This window comes from Lampris incognitus, chromosome 18 (assembly GCF_029633865.1).
Source record: "Lampris incognitus isolate fLamInc1 chromosome 18, fLamInc1.hap2, whole genome shotgun sequence".
In the NCBI taxonomy this organism is placed as follows: Eukaryota; Metazoa; Chordata; class Actinopteri; order Lampriformes; family Lampridae; genus Lampris; species Lampris incognitus.
Genome location: NC_079228.1, coordinates 14,046,868 through 14,072,927, shown reverse-complemented (window position 1 = coordinate 14,072,927; position 26,060 = coordinate 14,046,868). Strand labels below are relative to the sequence as shown.

The following is a 26,060-nucleotide window of genomic DNA, read 5'->3' as shown; positions in this document are numbered from 1 at the left end:
TGGGGAGAAAAAGGGGGGGGAAATCCCCCCCCCCCAAAAAAAAAGAAACAGATGGAAGAGGAGGAGGAATTAATAGATAATTAGGATAGGTATACTTACAATTAAATTAGCTTTCAAATCAAATGTCCCAAGATGTGAGTGGAAAGTGTTGTTCTTGCAACTGCATTTATAACCTGTTTTTTTTTTTACTGTAACGTAGCTTAACATGTCATCTCTGATATATTCTCTACACCATTGCACTTTATCACCTCTTATTTCACCTGTATAATCAATCCTTGTGTATAAAACTGAAGATTGTTGTGTTATAGTGTTGTTATTCTATGTTAAGGACACTGACAGAGCCACGAAAATAGAGTCAAATTCCATGTAGTGTAAACCTACATGGTCAATAAACATGATTCTGGTGTGATGTGCTACTTCAGTACACTTTAACAACACATATTACTGGGACCACTACTGCAACAAATTGGCCACAAATTCCAACACTGACCATACACGGTCCAGCATATATTAGGCTTTGACCTGGTCTTGTTTTTTAGATTTCACAAAAGATTTGCTTGTGAAACAGAAACATTTCAGAGACCTAATATTTTGTTTGTCTGAAATGTAGAAACCCTGAGAACCATCATAGCATGACAACTGTTACGTGAGATGAAGACTTCCTCATATTGTCTGCCTCCTTTAACATCATGTCTTATGCGTACTGTGTGCCTAACTCTGAGTTTTACCTCTTCACTAGCGGTGGCATCGGACCGAATCTCCATCCAGTCCATGGGTCACATGACCCCACAGCTGTCCCCCCAGAACCTAATTTCTTGTGACACCCGTAACCAGGGCGGTTGTGCCGGGGGACGCATCGATGGAGCCTGGTGGTATCTGCGACGTAGGGGGTAAGGACATTAACAGCATACAGTTATCTGTCCATACAACTACATACTTTTCAGGCGTCCGGGTAACATGGTAGTCTATTCCGTTGCCTACCAACATGGGGATCACCTACCTGTTCAAATCCCTGCATTACCTCCGGCTTGGTCAGGCGTCTCTACAGACACGATTGGCCGTGTCTGCGGGTGGGAAGCCAGATGTGGGCACGTGTCCTGGTCGCTGCACTCGTCTGGTTGGTCAGGGCGCCTGTTCAGGGGGGGAGGGGGAACTGGGGGGAATAGCATGATCCTCCCACGCGCTACATCCCCCTGCTGAAACTCCTCACTGTCAGGTGAAAAGAAGCGGCTGGCGACTCCACATGTATGGGAGGAGGCATGTGGTAGTCTGCAGCCCTCCCCGGATCGGCAGAGGGGGCGGAGCAGCAGCTCTGAAAATAGGGTAATTGGCCACGTATAATTAGGAAGAAAAGGGGGGGGGACAAAAAAACTACCATTTCTTTTGTGTTTATTTTGCAATCATATCATATTAGTAGTAGTAGTAGTAATATTGTTATGTTATGCATGAAAGGATTATTTTATTAGCTTTATTATTCATTTTTACCCTGTGTGTACCTAACCAGCCCATTTTTGTGTTTGAAAAACTGTTTTTCACTATTGACCTCATATACTTAGCAATTCATTGCCAGGAGCTACTGCACTGTTACTGCACATCTGACCAATGAACTTTGGTTTTATTTTTATGTGGATTGTAAATTGGCCTGAGACGAATGTTAACATCTCAGGTATAACACCCTTGTGTCTGTCTCTAACCCAGCTCTCCTCTTTTCTCAGGGTGGTGACAGAGGATTGTTACCCCTTCCTGTCTCCCCAGCAAACACCGGTGGAGGTGAGCCGCTGCATGATGCAGAGTCGCTCGGTTGGCCGGGGGAAGAGGCAGGCCACGCAGCGCTGTCCCAACACACACAACTACCACAACGACATCTACCAGTCGACGCCACCCTACAGGCTCTCGTCTAACGTAAGGGCTCCGAAAACAATCACAATAAATACATGCAGAAAAAAAAAACCACAGGCAGGCATACGAACACACACGCAAATATCTAGATTTACACATCCTTACACACACAACTAACTATACATGCATACACATGTACATAGGACTCAACTCCGCGTGGTGCATACCTCCCCCCTCCTCAGTTTAACAACCCAGTAGCAAAACATGTTTTTAATCCCCAATAAACTCGGCAGCTTGCGTAAGCCTGTGGTGCATTTATTGAAATTCTTCACGCTTTGGTAAACCATAATCTTCATGCTATGGTAAACCATAGTCCTCCTCACGTGTTGGTCTCAGTATGTTTCTGCACACTTTCCTCATGCACACCTCGCTGCCTTGTGTGAATGCTCATTCTGGGCAGTCTGCAGGATGAGGAAGGTTACTTTATAAATATAATGTGTTGCGTGGTTGAAACCTCCTCATCTCTAGAGTGTACCAACACCCCCCCCGATACCCCTTTTCTACCGGGGAGAACCTTCTCTCCCGTGTCTGCCTGTCAGCCTCCTTATTGCCTCAATAAATCAAAAACGCTACAGCTGAGCACATTACCCAAATTCCTTTTAACAAAATAAACCCATAATGAGTAGCATCAGCCCATGGCAGTAGTATAATCTGGGCGTCCGGGTGGCGTGGCGGTCTATTCCGTTGCCTGCCAGCACGGGGATCATCGGTTTGAATCCCCGTGTTACCCGGCTTGGTCAGGCGTCCCTACGGACACAATTGGCCGTGTCTGCGGGTGGGAAGCCGGACGTGGTTATGTGTCCTGGTCGCTGCACTAGCGCCTCCTCTGGTTGGTTGGGACACCTGTTCGGGGGGGGGGGGATAGCGTGATCCTCCCATGCGCTACATCCCCCTGGTGAAACTCACTGTCAGGTGAAAAGGAGCGGCCGGCGACTCCACATGTATCGGAGGAGGCATGTGGTAGTCTGCAGCCCCCTGCGGATTGGCAGAGGGGGTGGAGCAGCGACTGGGATGGCTCGGAAGAGTGGCTGGATACAACTGGGGAGAAAAGGGGGAAAAATCCAAATGGGAAAAAAAGTACTATAATTTGCCAAAGTTTCAAGTACGGTTTAATTTAGTTGTTAGATTGGGTTGAATTGGCCCCACAAATATGTTAAATGGGTTTGTGAAGCCAACTCAAACCATCACCCATCACAATTTCAGAGGGTTTAAAAATAAAATTTAAATAAACTCACAATTGAAATGCAATTTTTTTTTTTACTGTTATACATGTGTCTTGGATGGCCTCAGGCATGGGTGGGCTGTTGTTAGCTCTCTCCGGGTAGAGTGTCGCATAACAACCACTTAGGCTGTTTCCAGAGGCCATCGCCACATGCGGCGCTCTCATGTCTTCTCCTATTCACAGCCAGCTACTGAGCTGCAGCTAATATGTGGTTTATCAGCCACCATCCATCACCCTAAATGATGGCTAATGCCTCTGAAATCATTACAGTCTGGTGTCTCTGTCTCCCGGTGGCTTGTGAAGTCAATAAGCCAAGCATTAAGCACAGGGTAGGTGGGGTGGGGGGGTGCTGTGGGAGGGTCTGCTGCACCCATATCCTGTTATCCAACGCGCTCAGCCATGGGGTTGTCTAACTGTCTCTGTGTCCATTCTCTTTCTCCTACCAATAAATCACTCCATCTGCCTCCTCTTTTAGGAAAAGGAGATCATGAAGGAGATTATGGATAATGGCCCTGTGCAAGGTAAGATCCAGTGTGTGTGTGTGAGTTTCTGTTTCCATACACCTGTAAACGATGCTTACTTGACAGCAGTCCGAAGTTAGTCGTACTTTATAAACTTGAACCAACACTGGTCTCCCCAGGCCTCTCCCTTGAGCTGGTGTAACCAAGCAGCAGTTCAAAACATGTGCCCCATTAAGCCCCTGGTTGGGCATCTGACCCGCCGCTGGCCTGGGATGAGCTCATGTTTGACCTGGCTTTCAGCTTTGACCCCAGTCTCTTGGTCAGAAATGATGAGCCATGTCTTCCTGGTTTAACGGTTCCCCCTCTGGTGCCCGTTTGAACTATTGTCAAGACCAATTTTAATGATAGAGAGGATGGATGCAACAACTCTCTCGCACACACACACGTGCATGTGTGTGTGTCTGTGTGTTCTGTTTGAGTTGTTGCCAGCCTCCTGTTTTATTGTTTAGCAGGACAGGAAGCCATATTTGGCTGCCTGTCAAGTTTTGTTCTTTCGTTCAAAGTTACTCTCTAACAATAAGATGTGTGTGTGTGTGTGTGTGTGTGTGTGTGTGTGTGTGTGTGTGTGTGTGTGTGTGTGTGTGTGTGTGTGTGTGTGTGTGTGTGTGTGTGTGTGTGTATGCAATGCCTGCGTGTATGTGAGCTCACACTGAAGCATTGTGCCCCCATGCGGGTTGTTTATCAGAAGGGAGGAGTAAATTGGCAGTCAGGGAACACTAGTGTGAGCGCAGGTAGACCTGCAGAGGAAGGGACTTCTTAGTTATCCAGGGAGCAAAGTCACATGTTCAGCTTTATGGTGCATGTGCATATGCATACATGCAAACAAGCATGCAGTGTACGCAAACACACACACACACACACGCACACACACACACACATAAAGGCATGCACAAACACACATAAAACAATGTGTCATCAGCAAACCAACACTCCAGCTTATCTCTGTTATAGCTGGGTGCAGTGGTGGAAGAAGTATTCAGAACTTTCACTTAAGTAAAAGTAGCAATACCACAGAGTAAAAACAATTTGTTACACGTAAAAGTCCTGCATTCAAAATCATGCTTAAGTAAAAGTGCAAAAGTATTAGCATCAAAATATACTTAAAGTAGCAAAAGTAAAACTACTCATTATGCAGAATGGTCCATTTCAGAATCATATATCATATTATTGGATTATAATTATTGATACAGTAATGTGTTCATCACACTAATGTTTGCAGCTGGTAAATCTGGAGCTAATTTCAATTACTGTATATACTGCTGGGTAGCTTAGCCTAAAAAAAATATAATTATTAGTTGATTTATGATTTGTATTAATAATCTAAATCTGCAAAGTAACTAGTAACTAAAGCTGTCAAGTGTAGTGGAGTAAAAAGTACCATATTTCCCTCTGAAATGTAGTGGAGTAAAAGTATAAAGTAGCATAAAATGGAAATACTCAAAGTACAATTACCTCATAATTGTTCTTAAGTACAGTACTTGAGTAAATGTACTTAGTTACATTCCACCACTGGCTGGTTGTGTGTTACACAGGGGGGATTAGATGCGAGTGCTCGGTGTCTGGTGAAATTAGGAAATTATTGCTTTTAGATTAATAAGCATTTGAGTGAGATTTTTATTTGTCACTTATCATGAAAGATTTAGCAGCTTTAGTGTGTGTGTGTGTGTGTGTGTGTGTGTGTGTGTGTGTGTGTGTGTGTGTGTGTGTGTGTGTGTGTGTGTGTGTGTTTTATGTCCAGCTTGTAATTCTCCTTGTTTGTTTGCTCTTCCAGCTATTATGGAGGTCCATGAGGACTTCTTTGTCTATAAGAGTGGAATCTACAAACACACAGATGTCAGCTTTACCAAACCCCCGCAGTACCGCAAACATGGCACTCACTCGGTCAGGATCACTGGGTAAGACATCAGTGTTACGGTTCATTTCATTCGATATAGTGCCATCGTTGCCTGTTTTGCATGTTAGTCTTTGCATAGTTCACAGGGGAGGTGATATTCTCTCCCTAAACTAACACCACCCAACATGACACGCTGCGTCCACGTCTGGTTAACGCTTTCATTTTCACTTTTGCTGGGTTTTATTTGGTCTGGTTTTTGATGACAAATCCTTTAGTTATTGGAGTCATGGCTGAGCGAGGATGAGGAAGATTAGCAAAGAAATACTTGTTTGCTTCGGGTTGTGTCTCCCCTCATGTCACCGATCAGTAATACAAGCCTTGCTATTGGTATCAGCTGACATCCAGCTGACATCCAGCACTTTCATAGTTTTTGTCATTGTGCGTATCGGTTATGGTATCATTTTACTCACTGGCTTCATTTTGGAGATTTTGGACACAGGACCACCGCTGGACACAGCTTTACACTGGCATCTTATAAGACCCCTAAACCTTTCCTCATCTCGTCTCGTCTCGTCTCATCTCATCATCAGCCGCTTCTCCGGGGTTGGGTCGCGGTGGCAGCAAGCTAAGTAGGGCACTCCAGATGTCCCTCTCCTCAGCAACGCCCTCCAGCTCCTCCTTGGGGATCCCAAGGTGTTCCCAGGCCAGACTGGACATGTAGTCCCTCCAGCGAGTTCTGGGTCTACCACGGGGTCTCCTCCTAGTTTGACGTGCCTGGAAAACCTCCAAAGGAAGGCGCCCAGGAGGCATCCTAATCAGATGCCCGAACCACCTCAACTGGCTCCCTTTGACGCTAAGGAGCAGCGACTCTACTCCGAGCTCCCTCCGGATGTCTCAGCTCCTCACCCTATCTCTAAGGCTGAGCCCAGACACCCTACGGAGGAAACTCATTTCAGCTGCTTGTATCCGCAATCTCACCCTCTCGGCCACTACCCAAAGCTCATGACCATAGGTGAGGGTTGGAATGAAGATTGACTGGTAAATTGAGAGCTTTGCCTTCCGGCTCAGCTCCCTCTTCACTTCAACGGTCCGGTACAACATCCACATTACTGCTGATGCTGCACCAATCCGCCTGTCAATCTCCCGCTCCATCCTACCCTCACTAGTGAACAAGACCCCAAGATGCTTGAACTGCTTCACTTGAGGCAACAACTCATCCCCTACCTGGAAGAAGCATTTTCCAGTAAGAACCGTGGCCTCAGACTTGGAGGTGCTGACTCTCATCCCGGCCATTTCACACTCAGCTGCAAACCGCCCCAGTGCGCGCCAAAGGTCGCGTTCTGATGAAGCCAACAAAACCACATCATCTGCGAAGAGCAGAGATGCCATTCTGAGGTTCCCAAAATGGACACACTCCTCACCTTGGCTGCGCCTTGAGATCCTGTCCATGAATATCACAAACAGAATTGGAGACAAGGGACAACCTTGGCGGAGTCCGACACCCACCAAGAACGTGTTTGACTTTGTGCTGAGAATGCGGACACAGCTCTCGCTTTGGTTATACAAGGACCAGATGGCTTGTAACAACTGCCCCGGTACCCCATACTCCCACAGTACTCCCCACAGAGTGCCCCAGGGTACACGGTCGTAAGCCTTCTCCAAGTCCACAAAACACATGTAGACTGGCGGGTCAAACTCCCATGTCCCCCTCAGCACTTCCGCAAGGGTAAAGAGTTGATCCGTTGTGCCACGGCCAGGATGGAATCCACATTGTTCCTCCTGGATCCGAGGTTCAACAGTCGGTCGGAGCCTCCTTTCCAGCACCCTAGAGTAGACTTTCCCAGGGAGGCTGGGCAGTGTGATGCCCCAATAATTGGAGCACACCGGTGTGCTCCAATTATCGGGGCATCACACTAAATCTGCTAAACCTTTCCTTTCATTAAGAAAAAAAAATGCCACTACCTCAGTAAGACTGGGTGCATGATTTCACATTTTCTACGACTCCCGTCTTGCGCTGGCAGGTTAGTTTATTGATTATCATTCCTACCTACATTAAGTATTGGCTGCTCATTCCTGCAAGTTGAACCAGGGAGTAGTTCAGTAACGTGTGGGACCATTGTTGATATTATTGGATATTTTTGGGAATATCTTTTAACGTACACTTTCATTTTTATTTCCAGATATGTGGTTTAGATAATTAGGTTGAATTGGGCCTGTTAAAATGTGTCTGACACTCATATTCAGTTGTCCCATAAGACACCGTTGTAAAGCTGTACTCAGAGGAAGTCCCGTATTCGAAATTCCCCGAAATGAAGCTGGTGAGTAAAACGAGATCATACTCGATATGAGCAATGGCACAAACTATGAAAACAAGACTTGGTTGTGAAAAAACAGAATGATCCTTTAACATCCATGCCTCCCTCCTCCACCCTCCTTTCTACATGTGGGGCATTTAACTGTCTCGCTACATGTCCACAAAGGTACTGTTCATGTCCCCCTGTCGTATCTGCCAAGAATATTCTTATCAAGGGCGTAATGAGGTTGTGGTCGAGTGGGGCTGACTCAAGACCTGAATATTTGGTCCTGATCATGCACATGCACTCACGGCTCTTATGTGTGTGTGCACAACCGGGAGTTCAAGTGTGACTAAGCCTCCCTCCCGCTCTATTCCTTTTGGAGACACACCTTGGCTCCACTCCTCTGTCTATGTCTATCCCAGACAAACTCCCCCTCCCCTCTTCCTCCCTCCCTCCCTCCCCCATGCAGTAACTCTGACGACCGCAGGTATGCGGGCAGGTGGTTGACACACACACCTGGATCCCCTCGCCCCCACCCGTGTCTGTCTCGGCAAAGCCCCCCTCCCAGCACCGTCTCTTTTTCTCTAGCCTTATCGGTCACGCCCCCCCACTCACACACACACATCCACCCCCCTACCCCCACCCCCCATCCCATCCAAGTCAAAATAGTGCCGTTATCGTTTAGTCTAGCCCCAGGCCCAGTCTACTGTATTTATGTGCCGTGTGGAGGGAATTGTGAGGCCTGTAAAGGTCATAAACACACTTTCATCCTGTAAATATTTTACGGCACTGCTCTGTGTGAGTCACGCAGCTGGTTCTGAGGCACGTCTGTCATGGCAGTGATGTACTGCCACTCACGAGTCCCACTCCTGCAATGACACAACTGAGCAGCTCTCCTCAAGTAGGGCTGTTATGGCCACCTTGAAATGTGTGTGTGTGTGTGTGTGTGTGTGTGTGTCTCTATCTCCGTGCTGTTATTTGGCTCGGTTTGTCTCGTCTTCCTGCCTTTCTGCCTAGAGATTTATATTTCTCTTTTATCACTTTTATTTCACCAGTTTAAATCATTCACTTTGTCTTAAGGGGTTCGATGTTCTGTTTTATTTATGTTCTTGTGATCTGTATCCTGACTGTTCTACCTTGTTCTGTAAAATAGACCAGGTCTTGGCATCCGGGTGGCGTGGCGGTCTGTTCCGTTGCCTACCAACACGGGGATTGCCGGTTCGAATCCCCGTGTTACCTCCGGCATGGTCGGGCGCCCCTACAGACACAACTGGCCGTGTCTGCGGGTTGGGAAGCCAGATGTGGGTATGTGTCCTGGTCGCTGCACTAGCGCCTCCTCTGGTCGGTCGGGGCGCCTTTTTGGGCGGGGGGGAAAATGGGGGGAATAGCAGGATCCTCCCACGCGCTACATCCCCCTGGCGAAACTCCTCACTGTCAGGTGAAAAGAAGCGGCTGGCGACTCCACATGTATCGGAGGAGGCGTGTGGTAGTCTGCAGCTCTCCCCGGATCGGCAGAGGGGTCGGAGCAGCGACCGGGACGGCTTGGAAAATAGGGTACAAGTAGAAGTTGCAAAGTACAACTGGGGAGAAAATCGGGGGGGACATATCAGGTCTTGTGCTCTTTTTTATCGTGACTGTGTACTATTTTCTCTTGTATTGTAAAGCACATTGCAACATGATTTTGAAAGGCGCTGCTTAAATAAAGTTTGTTATTATTATTATTATTATAAAACAAATGTCATTTAACTTCACGCCATAATGCAACATAATAACCGGGCTCGTTCCTTGGGCCTTGGGTTAGAATGAGGTAGAAGTCTATTTGATGGATGGCGCTTTTCTTAGGATATGAGATGTTCCAAGTAGTGCGATCTTCTGTAGCTCTTGTATTTTGATGTTACCCGGGATCCGGGTATTATTATTATTATTATTATCGTTACAAAGATGATCTATGGCAATAGAAAGTTTGCCGGGAGGCTAGGGTTGTCTTCACTTTGAACAAGAAGAGGGAAACATCTGCGTCGGGCAATGCAGCCAGCCAGGACAGTGGCGCTATCTCTGCTCTTATCTGATGGGTGGTGGCCCTCAGCCGCTAATGAAGGTCCTGCTCTTTTCCTACCCCTGTTTTTCTGCTTTGTATTGGTTAGTCATGACACGTTTTTCACTTGTTATTGCAGCAAACACATCCAGTAGCTGTACGTGTGTAACTGTGTGTCGTCTAAGTGCGTGTGTGTGTGTGTGTGTGTGTGTGATCATGAAATACAAGACACAAATTTTCAAGGGTAAATCACATAGGCAAGAATGAGCGTGATTATTCAACCTATACTTTGTGTGCAGCTTGTTTAAATCACACAAATGGCGGCGATCTGATGACAGCGGCGTTCCACAGCGGCGTTCCACAACGGCGTTCCACATCGTCTCGGTTTTTTATGAAAATTTATTGGCGGCGCGGTGGCCCAGCTGTTAGCGCCGTCGCCTCACAGCAAGAAGGTCCTGGGTTCGAGCCCTGGGCTTGTCCAACCTGGGGGGGTCGTCCTCTGTGTGGAGTTTGCGTGTTCTCCCCCTGTTTGCGGCGGGTTTTCTCCGGGTTCCCCCACCATCAAAAAGACATGCATGTTAGGGCTAATACTGATTAACCCTAATAATTAATAATAATTAATAATGTTACTTCATCATCGTATTCACGTCATCATGCTTTGACTGTGACCGTGTCCCTGTCGGCACAGTTAGTGGGCTGATGGGGAGTCGGGTTAACAGCAGGGTCACTTTACGTGACTCAGATGATGATGATGATGATGAAGATAAGGGTGTGGATGTCAGGCCTTTCCTGGCAACTATTCCACTCCCATCGCCGATACTGTGGTCTTTACTGCTTTGGCTGTGGGGGCTCATGGACAAGGAGGCACCAGAGGCACGGGTTTTGGGTATGGACCGACGGATGGAGGGGTGGCGGGAATACGAGACGATGCGGAGCAAAAAATGTTCAGCGCTCCAACCTGTTGGCCGCAGCCATCAGTGTGTTTACACAGGCCAAATCCCAACATGGTGTGCTCCTTTAAGCCCAGGGCCTGGGAATGTTTTTGGAAAAAGCATTGAGGTCCACTGTGGTGGAAAGGGCATTGTCTGGGCCGCTGATCCTGACTGCACTGGACAGAGAGAGAGGGATCAGTCCCCCCGGAGAGGAGGTCAAGGGTGGGGCGAGGGGGCGATGGGGAAGGGCGGGGCACACGGGGGCGGTGGTGTGCCCATCATTGTCCCTGAATGAGCGAGTGAGGTGATTGGGAGGCCCGATAAGAGATCAGCAGTGGTCCGATTCCGTCTGGCTCTGTCCGTACGCATAAATATGCATGTGCCCAGTGATGCAGGCAGGTATGCATGAGGATGCACACGTACCAACACGAACCAGCACAAATATTCACATCGCACACATGTGCAAACACTCTCTCTCTCACACACAAACACACACAAAACATGCAGAGCAGCGAAATATGTACACACATTTATATCTATATGTCTATGTCTATAGATGGACAGAGAGAGAAAGAGAGAAGGGAGAGAGGAGACATGCACAGACACACACATAGACACGTGCACAAACACATAAAATATGTGCAGAAGTTAGATAGCTATCACATCATACATGTCTATATCTATAGCTGTTAGAGAGAGAGAGAGAGCGATAAAGGAGGAAGAGAAATAGAAAGAGAAAAAATATGATACATGCACAGACACAGATACATATACAAAGATATACACACACACAGACACACAGAACATGCAGAGAAGCAAAATATGTGCACACACATATCTATATGTCTGTCTATAGATGGACAGAGAGAGAGAAAGAGAGGGCGGGAGGGATGGTGAACATGCACAGACACACACACAGACACGCGCAAACACAGAATATGTGCAGAAGTTAAATATCTATAACATCATACATGTCTATATCTGTGTGTTTATCGATAGATGGAGATAGAGAAATAGAGAGAAGATATGCAACATGCACAGACACACACACACACACACACACACACACACACACACACACACACACATATAATTGCAGTAATAATAATAACAGTAATTACACTAGCCCTGTACGTCAGAGATTAGATGGCAGACTGTGTTTGCACAGCTGTTTTGTTTGTCCGGTCAGAGTGAATGTGAAGTTTGATTCCCTCAGGTAAACACTGGGCTACCAGAGACACACTGCGGGCTAGCATAGCCCCACGCCAGTGTTGTGGTGGCAGCCTACTGAGTTGGCAGCACCTGAAACCGGCACTCTGTTTCCCAGCATTCCTCGTCCTTACAAAGTAGATAACAAGCGACTGGGTACTGGAGGACTCCTGGGAAACTGAAGGCCCGAGGTGAACAAACAGGATGGGAACTGGCCCGGGGCGTTCGGTTTTCGGTTTCTGGATAAGCAGGAACGCCGGGCGCCGAAATGCTGGGGACTGCCAGCTGAGACCAGAGTGCAAGGCATGATGGGAATTCATGGGTCCCGGCCAAGACTTTCTGAGAACAAGGCCGGCGTGCCAGGGAAAAAGGTAGAGGCAGCCCTGTAAGTTAAGGCGCAGATGTGTATGTTTTGTGTTCGTGTGCGCGGTTGTGTGAGAGAGTTTGTGTTGTGAGGTTTCACCCTCCGTTGCTTTTGTTATTTGTACTCTGCGGGGCCATCCCTCTCCTTCCTGTTTCTTTTCTGGATGTAGGAAATGGCAGAGGAAAAGGGGAATTCTGTGTCCTGTGTGTGGGCTGTAATGACGAGGAAGAGTTGTGTGTGTGTGTGTGTGTGTCTGAGAGAGAGAGAGAGAGAGAGAGAGAGAGAGAGAGAGAGAGAGAGAGAGATGCAAATATGTTGTGTGCCCGAGCCGTAAATCACGTTTTGTTTGCAGGATGTTGTTAAGGAGATGAAAGTGGTTTTCTTGGCTCGGCACCACCTGTAGCTCTTCCTTCTGCCTGTCGGCGATGCCAAACATGTCATAGGTGCCCACATTCCTCCAGGTTTAAATTCAGAGGCAAAGTTGTGGGAACACCTCGGCACACGCAATGACACAAAACACCGGATTTGCTTGGAAATGTGTTATCTGGTTCGACACAGCTGTATCGAGTAACACCTACACAACTCGATGCAGTAAGATGTGCTCAAGGAACTAGAGACTGCGTCACACCGGGCGGCGTATCGCACAGCTAGTTGGAAGTCTACATTTGCAGATCCTGCTCATGTGTGACTCGTTTTTGTCACATTGGTTGAACCATTGGCCCTGTGATGGCCTGGTGGCCTGTCCAGGGCGTCTCCCCACCTGCTGCCCAATGACTGCTGGGATAGGCTCCAGCATCCCCGCGACCCTGAGAGCAGGATAAGCGGTTTGGATAATGGATGGATGGCTGGTTGGTTGAACCTTCGTTGACCTGTTTGTTCTCTCTGCTTTGTGCACCAGGTGGGGAGAGGAGCAAAACTTTGATGGGTCAACAAAAAAATATTGGGTAAGTTCTTTTTTGTTGCCTACATATGATCTATGTGCTTAAAAACATGCATGCAGGGGGTGTCCAGGTGGCGTGGCGGTCTATTCCGTTGCCTACCAACACGGGTATTGCCAGTTCGAATCCCTGTGTTACCTCCGGCTTGGTCGGGTGCCCCTACAGACACAATTGGCCGTGTCTCCGGGTGAGAAACCAGATGTGGGTATGTGTCCTGGTTGCTGCACTAGCACTTCCTTTGGTTGGTCGGGGCACCTGTTCAGGGGGGAGGGGGAGCTGGGGGGAATAGCGTGATCCTCCCATGCGCTACATCCCCCTGGTGAAACTCTTCACTGTCAGGTGAAAAGAAGCGGCTGGCGACTCCACATGTATCGGAGGAGGCATGTGGTAGTCTGCAGCCCTCCCCGGATCGGCAGAGGGGGGTAATTGGCCAGATACAATTGAGGAGGAGCAAAAGCCGAAAAAAATAAATATATGCATGCAGTTATATCCCCTCTTCAACTGAAGTGTGTCTTGTCTCTGGTAGTGAAGGGCTTTGGATCATAATGCAAATTAACTGACCTCGTTATACATTTTCTTTTTCCAGATCGCTGCCAACTCTTGGGGAAAGAACTGGGGGGAGAACGGCTACTTCCGTATCGCCCGTGGGGAGAACGAGTGTGAGATTGAAGCCTTTGTGATCGGGGTGTGGGGACGGGTAACTATGGAGGACATGCATAACCACCATCACCATCACCATCACCATCATCACCGACGCAAGTAGACACAGTGCCGAAGCTGAGGCCTGCCAAGGCTCTTGTTATTACCCAACCTTATTGCCCATGCCCCAGAAGAGAACCACACCACCTGCCCCAGAGCTTCATTGTATCCCCTTGTCCACTGCCCTGGCTGGGACAGCTGCAAATTCAACCACAAAACCTTTTCTTCCTCCACTTTTAAGCCTTACTTTACTCTGGGACACTCAAAACAACTACTCCAAAACCCCTTCTCTTCCCCCGCTTCACCTTTTTTTAGGAGAACAATCATTCCCACTTACCCCTTTAACCCATGGTTAACGGCACCGAATTAAAAACACAACAACTCAGCTTAGCTATAGTTCCTTTACACTGCCTTGCCTGGTATCATGATGCCACATCAGGCACCTCAGGACTTTACTGTTCCAAAGACCACACTTCCCAGAATCCTCAGCAAATTGTCTGGTGAAATATGTTCATGTCACAAGTTTAACGATGACAGAAGGAATTGCTCACACCTATGTTAAACCAAAAAAAATTTTTTTTAGTCTTCTTGCATTGTTGGGCCTAAAGCTAGAGGGAAAGTTTGGAGCAGACGAAGTTGGGGAAGCGGTTTTATCTGGACACCAAATAGGGCCAATATCCCTTTCAGCTAGAGACAGCGATTCCAGTTGCGCAAAATAAACAGATAAACAAATAAATTAATAAATAAAGAAGCTGTGCGTCACAGTCGCAGATAACCCGAGCGACGTTCACCCTGTAGGCTGTAGATAGTCGAGCGTATCCGGCGGATTCCCTCGCTCTCAGAGAGGCCACATGTGTACCAGTAGTAGTATCTACAGGCAGTTCAGTTACTTACACATTCCAATTAGATAGACTCTTACACTGGACAATGTAAGGGTCAGCCACAGCGTTTCAGTGGGACTGCGGTCGGAGACGACGCGAGTGTGAGAGCGTATAGACGTTAAGAGTGAATGTCGATTCATGGAGGTGAGGGTGACTTATGGTGCCATCAACCCCACCGCCAACGATTTAGAAAAAAAAAAAGCAGATTTTCAAAAAAAATTTCCGAGTTTTTAATCCAGTTCCATCGCGAAGGTGACGTGTCCGACACGAGAGAGTTTCAGTATTCTCAGTATAATTCCCCTAATGGAGGTTTTTTGGGTTTTTTTCAGCGCACATAGCAACCATTACCTTGATTTGCCGATCAAATACGTGTCATCTTGTTTTTCACATGAAGTAGCCTCGGAATAAACATTACTGTCGGTCAAAGAAAATAACCTTCTTCTCAATTATGCAAGATTATGATAAGTCGCCACAGACGATGGTGTAAACCTTGAAGATGACCGTGCTATCTGACCCGGGTGGGTGCAGCCGCCTCTGGAGTCACCAGATGCCTTACAAACAGGGCTGTGTATGGCCCCTGCAAACAAGATAGTGTTTGTGTATAGCAGTCTTAATTTGTTTCATTCTGTCTACACTGTGTTACACATATGAACTGAAGATGTTGTTGTTGTTGTTTTTTTTGTGGCGAGTTTAAATTTTACTTTTTTTGTTTTATTTTGTTACTTCCGTTGGAAATATGTGTAGTATCTTTTCATGCCACACTCATCGTCAGCCCTGCTGACCAATAGCTTTGCAGGTTGTTGTGCCAGTTAAGTTCTGTGAAAGGTGCTCAGATGACGTCATAGATGTCCGCTTACCGCCAGCGGGGAGGAAGCTGCGTCAGCGCGCACAGTAAGATCAGTTATAACCAAAGTTAGCAGCAGAGGTGGAGCCGCTGCTCCACCCACACCGTGCTGACGGCTTTCAGGATCGAACCAGTCAGGTTCTACGTGATTCAACCGTCTGGCGATGTTCTCTCTCTTTTTTCTTTTTTTTTTTTAACTTTACTATGTTTTACTTCTGGCAGTCTAACAAAAAACAAAAATGATTCAACCTATCAGCCACTTGCCTGTCTTTCGTATCACAGGGATTTCTGGAAGTCTCAATTTCAATTTATGAGAGGCGGGTTGATGGATCCTCAGATCTGTTTCCAGCGCAGCCTCGCTTGAAGAAGAAATGTGTTGTCTATTAGTGCCACTTACCTTTGTAGCGTGCTGCGGCGCTTCAGCTCCCACTTCAAAGAGCGGCGCCATGCCTAGATCCTCACCGGCCACCGTAGGTAAGGCCCGCGCGTTATGCCCTGTCCTGGGCCAGGACAGGACAGGACAGGCGGGAGGGAGGGACGGACGGGTGCTCATGATAGAAGAACGGTTGTAATGAGCGAGCTCTACCACGTACCGAACCTGGACTCTCATTCCAGTGGAGGGTCAAACCCGAGGCGTGTCAGGGCGAGGTGCATTGTGGGATAGATGTACGCACGAGGAATGACAACGCAGAAAGGAGAAACGTGAGACTAGCGGTGACGGAGGGGTGGCCGTACGGCTGTTGTAGGTTATGGCTCGAAGGCGGTTGGGCGACGCCGTAGCTAGCACGGGGGAGGAGCTCTTCAACCCTCGGCTGCAGGTTTTCCGTTGTGTGCAAGGTGATATTGCTTTTTCTATGCAAGCAGCTTAAAGAATAACCCCGTAGCGAGCTCTCCAATCCTTTGCTTTCCCTTCGTCGCAGCGCCCGCTGCCGGTGCAGTTTCACTGTTTCATTACATGTCGGGTGGGTTTTCCGCCACCGGATTTTTGGGGATGCGTTCCGCATTCGCCTACTCTGCATTTTCACGTGACCACTATAAGCTACCAGTCAGGTGAATTACGATCAAGCAGCCTATAGAGTTTAAGCAACCAGGATCATGTGGAGTCTGATTTATGATGGATCTCTCGCATTAGTCAAGTGTCGCCCCCCCCCCCCCAATACGGTCATGTGGTGAGCACTGTCCTACCGGGAATAGATAAGCCAGCTGGAGATGGAGAGGGTCAACGCTGGGAGAACGGCGAGCGAGTGAGTGAATGAGCTGAGTCCTGCCCGAGGAAGGAATGAAATTTAACCAAAGCTGGAATCATTTCAGTGTCTCTTCTTTTCTTGTTTTGTCGCAAAATACCCACTTAATATATCTATTTTACATGTCTGTGCAGACTCATTATGTCGTTCAGGTGCGTTGTTAGCTTCGGATGAAGTGGCAGAGATCACACACACACACACACAAGCATAGTGTGTCACTGTAAGGTTCCTCGTGCTCTCTCGGCTCATTCACGGCGAATGAAGGGGGCAAGGAGTTTAGGAAATAGGATGGGTTGTTATTTCTGTAAAGTCACGTGACGACCGCGGCGGCTTGTCTTCATCCATTTTCCGACAAGGGAACAAAGACATCCTCGGCACAAAGATGCTGAGAGGAGAACCCGGCACTGTTGTGTAGTAAATAATCCAAACCTGTAACCAGAAAATGTTCCCAGATTTTACATTCATGTTCTTTTAAAATAAATTAAAACAAACAAAAACACCACCAAAGCCGCTGCAGAGACCCTGGCAGCCGGAGGTTGTGTATCTTAAGTCAACAAGAACCACTCCATATTCGCAGATGTGTAGACTTTATTTATGACGAGATGTGTAAATTATATAAACTTTTATTCTCTTTTGTTTCCCGTGCAATGTTTTATTATCTCTCTGTCTCATGTATTGTGTGCACTAAATACAAAAACCACAGTAGTGTTCACCTGTGTGGCACAATAAAGTCTTTACAACAAAAAAGAAGCATGTTTGTCTCGTGGTTGTTTCACGCTGGTGGTGTCCACATTCTGCGTGCTTGTTCTGAGTCACGTGATCCTGATGACGCGCGAGATTCAGGTGGAGGGCAGGAAGTGAAAAGCAGAATGGACGAGATGGAGCTGGTTCAGCCCGAACTGTGCTGGTTTAGACGATATTATGAGAGAAAGGTGTAAACAGGAAGTAAGACATGTTGGACATGATCTTATGTTATAAAGAGGGATTTTTTGACGAAGTGGTCACTGCACACGCGCGTTATCCGACTCCGCTCCTCCCGACCGCAGACGACACTTGGCAAGCCACCCCCAACCCCCCGGCGTTTTCGGTCAATTTCTTGCATCTCCCCCTCATGAACAACAACTTTTGGTACTCAATAAAATCTCCCTGTGGTTCCTCAGTTAATGACGCCAAACATGGGCATTTCGAAAGTTGTGATAGCGCTGCCTATGTAGAAAACCACTTCCTGCGCTCCATCTGTACTTCGTGACGTCATACGCAAACAACCTTATATACTGCCCCTGTCTTACGGGTCATTTATGACCCGCCTTCATTATTAAACCTCAAAGTTAAAGCAACTTAATTTGATTTTAAACCCCCAAATCTGTTTGGGGGTTTTCCCTCTTCCCAGTGCAGAAAGACTGCGTTTAATCACTCGGTTTTATAGGGTCGGACATGACCCAAGCACGTCTTAGGGTCAAAAGATCTTAGTACCCTAGTGGTGTACAGCTTTCATGGAAATATGAACAAAAACAAATGTTTCACTTTTTCTAATGTAGGGGTCACTCTAGGATAAGTCATCAAATTTCAGGTTGGGGAAAAAAATACCACAGAGTCTTTTCTCTGCTTTTAAACACTGTTCTGGGCCTTTTTGGCCCGTAAGACAGCAGAAGGGTTAAGCCCCCAGCGGGTCTGGATAACAGCCTTTCCTGTCTGATGTGTCTTCGAGTTTACTTTGCCCCAAAAAATATGGAAGACGCTCCATATGGACAAAGATGTCTGCGCTAGATAATGGTGCTATGGGGCTTTCAGGCTGCTTGTTGTTAGTAAAACCCAGCAGAGGTATGCAATATCAGGAGCTTTTTGGCACGGTAGTCTGGGGGATCAGGGAGCCAGACAGGGGGAGGGGCTAGCTATAGGGTGTCCAGCGACGGGCTCCACGGGACGGGGCGGAGAAGGATGAGGACGGTTTGTATAAGACAGTGCTGTGTCAGCTTTCTCTTCCGTCGCTGAGAGCAATAACTCAGTCAGTCAGTCCAAAAAAAAATCCGTCGGTTGAACACCGGGCCAAGTGAGCACACATAGCGTGCTTGTAAACGTGTACGCGCCATACGTGCACGGCACACACGCGCACACGCGCACTGGCAGCCATACCAACACGTACCCTGGCTCTGCCAAATGACGGAAGCTAAGCAGGTACGGGCTTGGCTAGTACTTGGATGGAAGACCGCCGAGGAAAAGTTGCTGCTGCTGGAGGTGGTGTTGGTGGGCCAGTAGGGGGCAGTCTTCCATCAGGTCCTAATAAAAACAACAAATATAAGATCTCAATGCCCCAGTGCAGTGACGGGGACACTGTGTTGTAGGAGATGTGGTCCTTCAGATGAGACGTTAAACCGAGGTCCTGACTCACTGTGGTCATTAAAGAGCCCATGGCACTTATCACAAAGAGTAGGGGTCCCCCGGTGTCCTGGCAAAATCCCCGGCCTGGCTCTAAACCATCTGGCCACCTAATCATCCCCTGTGTAATTTGCTCAATGGTTCCTCCCTCTCCACCTCAACCTGCTGTGTGGTGAGCGTTCTGGTGCAAAATGGCTGCCGTGCATCACCCAGGTGGGTGCTACACATTGGTGGTGGTTGAAGTGAGTTACCCCCTTCACTGTGAAGCGCCTTGGATATCTAGAAAAGCGCTATATGAATGTAACTCATCCATCCATCCATCCATTATCCAAACCTGCTGGGGCCTATCCCCGCTCTGGATAGGCCACACACACACACACACACACCTAGGGACAATTTAGTCACCTGACCTACATGTCTTCGGACTGTGGGAGGAAACCGGAGCACCCGGAGGAAACCCATGCAGACACGGGGAGAACATGCAAACTCCACACAGAGGACGACCTGGGACGACCCCCAAGGTTGGACTCCCCCGGACCTTCTTGCTATGAGGCGACCGCGCTAACTACTGCGCCACCGTGCCACCATACATGTCATTATTTATTATTATTATTATTATTATTATTATTATGACACACACAGGCACGCGTAGGGGAACCTAAGCAACACCCATGGGTGCGCCCCCCATCCCACCTGTCTCCCTGTCTATGTTCAAAACTGTATTTGTCTGCTGCGTGTACGCACGCGATCATTCCGTCACCAAAATTTCACGCGAGGTTCTCGCGGCGCAGCCTATTTTAACGCCCCTGGCTGCTTCCTGCCACAGGTACCCAGAGTGCATTGCGCCAGCGACCTTCTCGGTAATCCGTTTTCCATAAAAGTGAGGAGAGCCTCCGCGTCAGGTCAGACCGGAGTTCAAAGGACGAGAAACAGGCGTGGACGTGTTCTCTAACACGCAATTACTCAATCGCGAGTATACAAAAAGGCGGTGCGGCACATCTGTGTCTCACATCTGCCTCGGTCAGCGGCTCTGCGGAAGGTGGCGGGGGAGGGGGAGGGGGGCGTCTGGTTAGAAGTGAGAGTAATTGCATGTCTATACAGGGATCAGGACCGAGTGAAGCGTCTCATATCTCAGACAGCTCCGCCACCAGAGGCGACCAGGTGTTAGAACCGACCGCACGGCGGATGAGCACTCGGATGATAGAGGGCCGCGGGAGACGCTGGCGCGTCCAGCACGACCTTTGACCTCGCATTCCTGTTCCCGGACTTGAAGATCAGCTAACCGACCGTCTCCCGGACTGTTAAACCGGCGGTGACCGCTGGTTATAGTGTAACTCGACTGGACGCGCGTCATGGAAAACCTTCTCTGCTGTTGTTCTGCGCGCTCTCATTTATTACGCGTGTGCTGAGTTGTGCTCTGGTGAAGTTTGAGTGCGCGCGCACTAAGTGTTTGCATGAATGTATGAGTGTTCACATAGTGTGTGTGTTTGTGTGTAGTTGTGTACACTTAAGTGTTTGCATGAGTGTATGAGTGCACACATACAGTGTGTGTGTGTGTGGGGGGGTATTTAGTGTTTGCATGAGTGTATGAGTGCTCACATAGAGAGAGAGAGAGAGAGAGAGAGAGAGAGAGAGAGAGAGAGAGAGAGAGAGAGAGAGAGAGAGAGAGAGAGAGAGAGTGTGTGTGTGTGTGTGTGTGTGTGTGTACTTAAGTGTTTGCATGAGTGTATGAGTGCTCACATACAGTGTGTGTGTGTGTGTGTGGGGGGGGCTATTTAGTGTTTGCATGAGTGTGTATAAGTGCTCACACAGTGTGTGTGTGTGTGCTCCTCTAGCTGAGCCGGGAGGGAAGGATGAGGACTTTGATCGGTGGACCAGTAAACACTTTTCATGCTTTTACCATAATCCCGGGCAAACACAGTCACTTAATTATGCTTAGAAAGAGCAGCTAAACATCCGGGCTTTACTTGATGCGCGAGGCAAACACGTGCTCCTTAAATACCTGCGTTTACCTGCGCGTCTTCCAGGAGACGAGCAGAGCACAGCAGCGAGATGATAAAACTTCCCCTCGGCAACTAAAACGACCAGACGTCTTACCAGATTCGCGTCTATTTTTAGAGGGCGGCGGTTTCCACTTTGTCTGCAGAGCGAAGTTGCAAGTTTTGCGTGATGTGCACTTTAAACATAAACACGCTGCTGCAAATATTATCCTTGTAACCCTGCAGGGCATCTCGATGATACGAACGCAATATTTTTATCTACAGATTTCATTAGCGGTGACGCACAAGCGTTTAACGTTAAATCCCAGTTCACCTCTTTATCACAAGATCCCATAACGAGATGTTATTACCAGACAAGCTACCGATACCAGCTATTTATTTTCATCTCTCCCATGGGTTTCCAAAGAATCCTGGACAAGTAACAAAACGTTTGGCTGGGGTTATCTCATCGCCGCAGCCACAGGGACCAAGTATGGAAACTTGGATCAAGCAGTGTGCCCCAGTGACTTAACGTGTTGACATTTCTCTCATTGTTCCTGCATCACAAGAACATCAGGCATGACCTCAGCGGCTACTGTTCTTCTGCTCCCATGCTGATGCTGAGCACCAGATGAAGAGGAGGAGGAGGAGGAGGAGGCGCTGATTAAAGACTCGGGCGTTGGAACAATCATTGTTCAGAGACCCCCCGCCCCCCCCCCCCGAATCTCCTCTAGAATGTTCTGTTGTTGTTGCCCCCCCCCCATCGTTGTGTCTTGAGAGTTCTAGAACAGAACACACGCGGAACACGCCGCCCACCAGTTCCCCACGTGTGTTTGTCACGCCGCTTTCTCGTTGTCAAGGCGACGTCGGCTGACGTGTTGCAGGCGGGGCGAAGAAGTCTCCCATAAAAATAAAAAAAAAAACATTTGAGAAAAAAAGAAAGACCGCAGGTTCCCTCGTCTCAACCCAAAAGCTATTCAAGCATTGCCGGACCAGACGGCCCGAGGGGCGGGGGGGGGGGGTGGAGGGGCGGGGGGTTCCGTTTGATGTATTACTCTCAACTGTGTGGCTCCGTCAGTTTAAAATCTCAATCGTAGATCATCCATAACTATCGCAAGGCCTTCTCCCGAGGGTCTTTTTTTTTAAATTGTGAGTGGTGCTGAGCTTTTTCCTAAGATGGCGAAAGGGCAATTCTGTTGTACGGTTACGTCAATAAAAGGAGGCATTTCATAACAGTGTGCGGATCTTATCGGCTGTTTGATCCCTCCCCGGCCTTGTCGCGGAGAGGCTACAGCAGCGAGAATGTCTCCATAGGAGACTAACCGACTAAGCTGCCGTGCTGCTCCTGACGGCCTGCGAACACGGCAAAAGTCAAACGGCACAGCTTCAGAACACTTCAGGGGCTTTATTGAGGTCTTTATTGCAACGCCAGGGGGCGCGCCAAAGTGGTATGTTAGCATGCATCTCATCGTCCACATTTGATCAGTGTAGATATACATCTTCGGATGACCGGAAAACGGAGGTCAGAAATAGCAAGGTCACACAAACAATGTCCCACCGTGTGGTGTAATAAATGGTGTTAGAGCTCATTCGGCGATCTCATGAAAAAGACGCGAAACGTGTTAATCACTCCCTCGTACTCAAATGAATGAAATGAAGAAGGTCTCCTGCTGCATGGCGGCTTGTTAAGAGTGTACTAGCGTGTTATCTGTTTCTATTTTGCTGATTGGCTAGCGTTCAAAGGCGCGTTATCTTCTTCTTCTTTCTTTTTTTTTTTTAAAAAGTCTGCCACGGTCCTCTGTCGCCCTCTACCGCGGACCAGCCCCTCTCCTGCATTCATGCATCCTGTAGGCACACATGTAGAAGATACCTGCAACAGACAAGGATGGATGGATGGATGGATGATGTCATTTGATAGTGAATGCACTCACCGAGCAATAAAAGGTTCCGCTAACAGACTCCTTTAGCGAGATGGTCATGCAGAGTTTGGTTTCAAATAGTCCATTATCAAGGGGACTGTAAACCAAAGAATGTCAGATCTGACCACTTAATATTATAACAAATACTTTAAGCGCTAAGGCTCTGCCGAAACTGGAACAGTGGCTAACATGGCTGATGTTAACTTCTCCTGTCTGCCCCCTTTTTTGTCAACGCTTGACAGTGATGGTGTTTTCTTTGGGCCAAAGTGCTTCGTGGTATTGTGTTCTTCCTTACCTGAAAAGAAGGTCATGAGCAAACCAACCCAGCCCAGTATGTAAGACCAAGAGAAGCGCCAGTCGCCGAAGCGCCTCCCCAAGAAGTTGACTGTCACGCCTGTGTAGATGGCCAGAGCCAGCAGAACGAAGAACGCTGGCGGAGGAGGGGACAGGGATTTATATGAGTGAGTGATCACGCACGGTGAGTGTGTGTGTGTGTGTGTGTGTGTGTGTGTGTATGAGAGTTTTTATAAGAGAGTTCTCTCTCAGAACAGAGAGATTGTTCAAATACTATTCTATATATAAGCCAGTTCTACCTTTTCCTTTTTCCTTTTTTTTGTTTTGTTTATTTGCTTTTTCTTTTTTGTTTAATACTCTATTAACCTATTTCACTGTCATCTGCTTTGGCAACATTGTAATGAATGCAGTCATGCCAATAAAGCATTGTTGAATTGCATGTGCCCCCTGTGACTAATTGTAAAGCGCTTTGAGTGGCTGTTGCAGCTAGAAAAGCGCCATACAAAATGCAACTTGATTGATTGATTGATTGATTGATTGATTGATTGATTGATTGATTGATTGATTGATTGATTGATTGATTGATTGATTGATTGAATTGAAAGAGAGGAAAGACAAAGACAGACAGAGAAGACTTACTGGAGACAAAGAACATGATCCCAGCAACAAAGGAGCGGTTGAATCTCTCAAAGGAGTTGAAGTGGGCAAAGGACATGATGCCAGCGACGATGCCTGCGAAGCATGACATGGCTGATAGGATCATGAAGGCCCTGGTGGCGTTCCAGTAAGCTGCGTGGAGACAGGAACGGAGGGGGGACATTGTAGACATAAGGGCATTACTGTAATCACACGTCACTAGTTTGACATCTGTCAGGAGAAATGTTAACGTCAACCCAGCCTCAAAGAAGAGGAATGGGTTTTATTTCGCTGGAAGCTGGTGGGGGATTCAATGTTTTGCTCAAGAACACATCAGCAGGACGAATGTTTGCTAACACGGGGGCCTGACGTGCACGCGGGAGAAGTTTTGCCTTCGGCGCTTCCTGCCACAAAGCTTCCGGTCCAACAGAAGCGTTCGGTTAAGGTTAAGGTTCGGTTAGGTTAGGAAAGTTCAATGAATTTGGCAGAAATCCCTTAAAGCCCTTAAGCTTTCTGGCAGAAAGCCCCGAGGATACATTCTCCAGCGTGCGCTGAACTCTGGCGCCCCCTGGTGGACGGTAACATCTCTGACCGCCTACCCTTTGCTGTCTACTACACCTTGTGTGATTTTTGACAGAAACCTCTCAGGGGAGGGCGCCAAACAAAATCATTTGTACTTCTTGAGAACTTGACCTCGACTTACTTTGACTGACCTTTGTTCAGAGTTTAGCAATATTTCTTGGGGGGCAGCTGACGGAGCAAACAACAAATTATACCACTTTCAGCAGGCAGTATATTTAAGCAATAGCTCACGACAGGCCGTGGCCTGGGGTGAACTATAGCTTTAACAAAACAGTTACCAACTGTGGCAACATGAAAGACTGTTTTTATTAACCTGTTCATTAAGCATTCATAAAGCATTGTTCTTAGCCCCCCCCGGCTGCCTGCACATGGTGCAAGGCGGTTGCTATGCAACATATTAACTTCCCCTCACATGCGGAGTGATGCTGAATTGTGTAAAGGAATTAGATGTCATCGCCGTTGGATACGGTTATCATACCATGGCTAACAACCAATCAGAATGCTTGATTTGAGCGATCCGTTTTATAATATGCACTACACTTGCCACATTGTCAAGGTATCCATAACCTGGGGAGCAACATACCAACTCTCTAGCAATCTCTCATGGCTGCAGGCACAGAAACCAGGTTTGAGGCCTGGGTGTGAGGTCATTTTGAGGAGATGCCTCAGTAAAAAGATATGACGCTTTTGAGAAAAGGTACACATTGCCTTACCTATGCTGTCAGTCTGCATGTAGCACTTATTGGACATGCAGTACCTCCACAGTCCCTGGTGGGCATAGCTGCCAGAGAGACGATACTGCATCCAATAGTCGGTTGCAGTGGAGACCACCAGTAGGATGTTGGCCACAATGGCACAGAACAGACCCCCTCCCATGAAGCTGTACATCTTGAGCTGCAAATATAGGGCTGCTGCAGAGCACCTGTCACTGGAGCAGAATGGGGAGAGAGATGGACGATGGGATGCACGCCAAATATTTAAATCCCATGCAGCACATTTTGTGGGTACACGTGCACAGATGTATTTACATATGAATACACAGATGCTCATACAATTCCCTCAGATAAACTTACTCGAATTCAACGACAGACACAGACCAGATGCTGTATCAAACATTTAAATTACTTGATTTGAATACATGGCGAATCAATCCTTTCATGCATTACTATTCCACACTGTATATATATATATATATATATATATATATATATATATATATATATATATATTTTACCTTTCCATGCAACAAATATGAAAGGTATGCAAAGAGATCAGAATTTTGAATAATTAAACATGACTGTACAAATTTAGCTGGTATCTTTTAAAAAAAATCATAAAATACAAAACGATGGTGG

At 47.6% G+C, this 26,060-nt stretch overlaps 2 protein-coding genes across 3 annotated transcripts in view; one reads left to right on the top strand and one right to left on the bottom strand.

Annotated features, from left to right (window-relative positions):
• tinagl1 (tubulointerstitial nephritis antigen-like 1) overlaps window positions 1-17,669 on the top strand; it is a 40,922-nt gene extending 23,253 nt beyond the window's left edge. Inside the window, exons 7-12 of the mRNA XM_056298096.1 lie at window positions 740-890; window positions 1,716-1,902; window positions 3,597-3,642; window positions 5,414-5,537; window positions 13,212-13,257; window positions 13,838-17,669. Of these exons, the coding sequence (XP_056154071.1) occupies window positions 740-890; window positions 1,716-1,902; window positions 3,597-3,642; window positions 5,414-5,537; window positions 13,212-13,257; window positions 13,838-14,014 (731 nt within the window). The 3' untranslated portion in view covers window positions 14,015-17,669. The remainder of the gene's footprint in view (window positions 1-739; window positions 891-1,715; window positions 1,903-3,596; window positions 3,643-5,413; window positions 5,538-13,211; window positions 13,258-13,837) is intronic.
• A 5,413-nt stretch (window positions 17,670-23,082) lies between these two features.
• On the bottom strand, window positions 23,083-25,596 carry LOC130129009 (lens fiber membrane intrinsic protein-like). 2 transcript variants are annotated; one of them, XM_056298801.1, is made up of 4 exons: window positions 25,419-25,596; window positions 24,127-24,276; window positions 23,489-23,623; window positions 23,083-23,144 (listed from the first exon to the last, which is right to left on the bottom strand). In XM_056298801.1, the coding sequence occupies exons 1-4, from the start codon at window positions 25,591-25,593 to the stop codon at window positions 23,083-23,085; spliced, it is 522 nt and encodes a 173-aa protein (XP_056154776.1). In that variant the 5' UTR covers window positions 25,594-25,596. The 2 variants fall into 2 exon arrangements, with proteins under 2 accessions (XP_056154776.1, XP_056154775.1); XM_056298800.1 differs by having other exon boundaries at window positions 25,329-25,593.
• Window positions 25,597-26,060: the final 464 nt, after the last annotated feature.

What these genes read in the sequence shown, in the direction of transcription:
- LOC130129009 (XM_056298800.1), bottom strand. Translation starts at nt 25,593, where the DNA reads ATGTACAGCTTCATGGGAGGGGGTCTGTTCTGTGCCATTGTGGCCAAC. An exon ending in ACACCCAGGCCTCAAACCTG is followed by an intron (nt 24,277 to 25,328) that starts GTTTCTGTGCCT and finishes GTCTCCACGCAG; the next exon opens with CTTACTGGAACGCCACCAGG. An exon ending in GCTCATGACCTTCTTTTCAG is followed by an intron (nt 23,145 to 23,488) that starts GTAAGGAAGAAC and finishes TGTCTGTTGCAG; the next exon opens with GTATCTTCTACATGTGTGCC.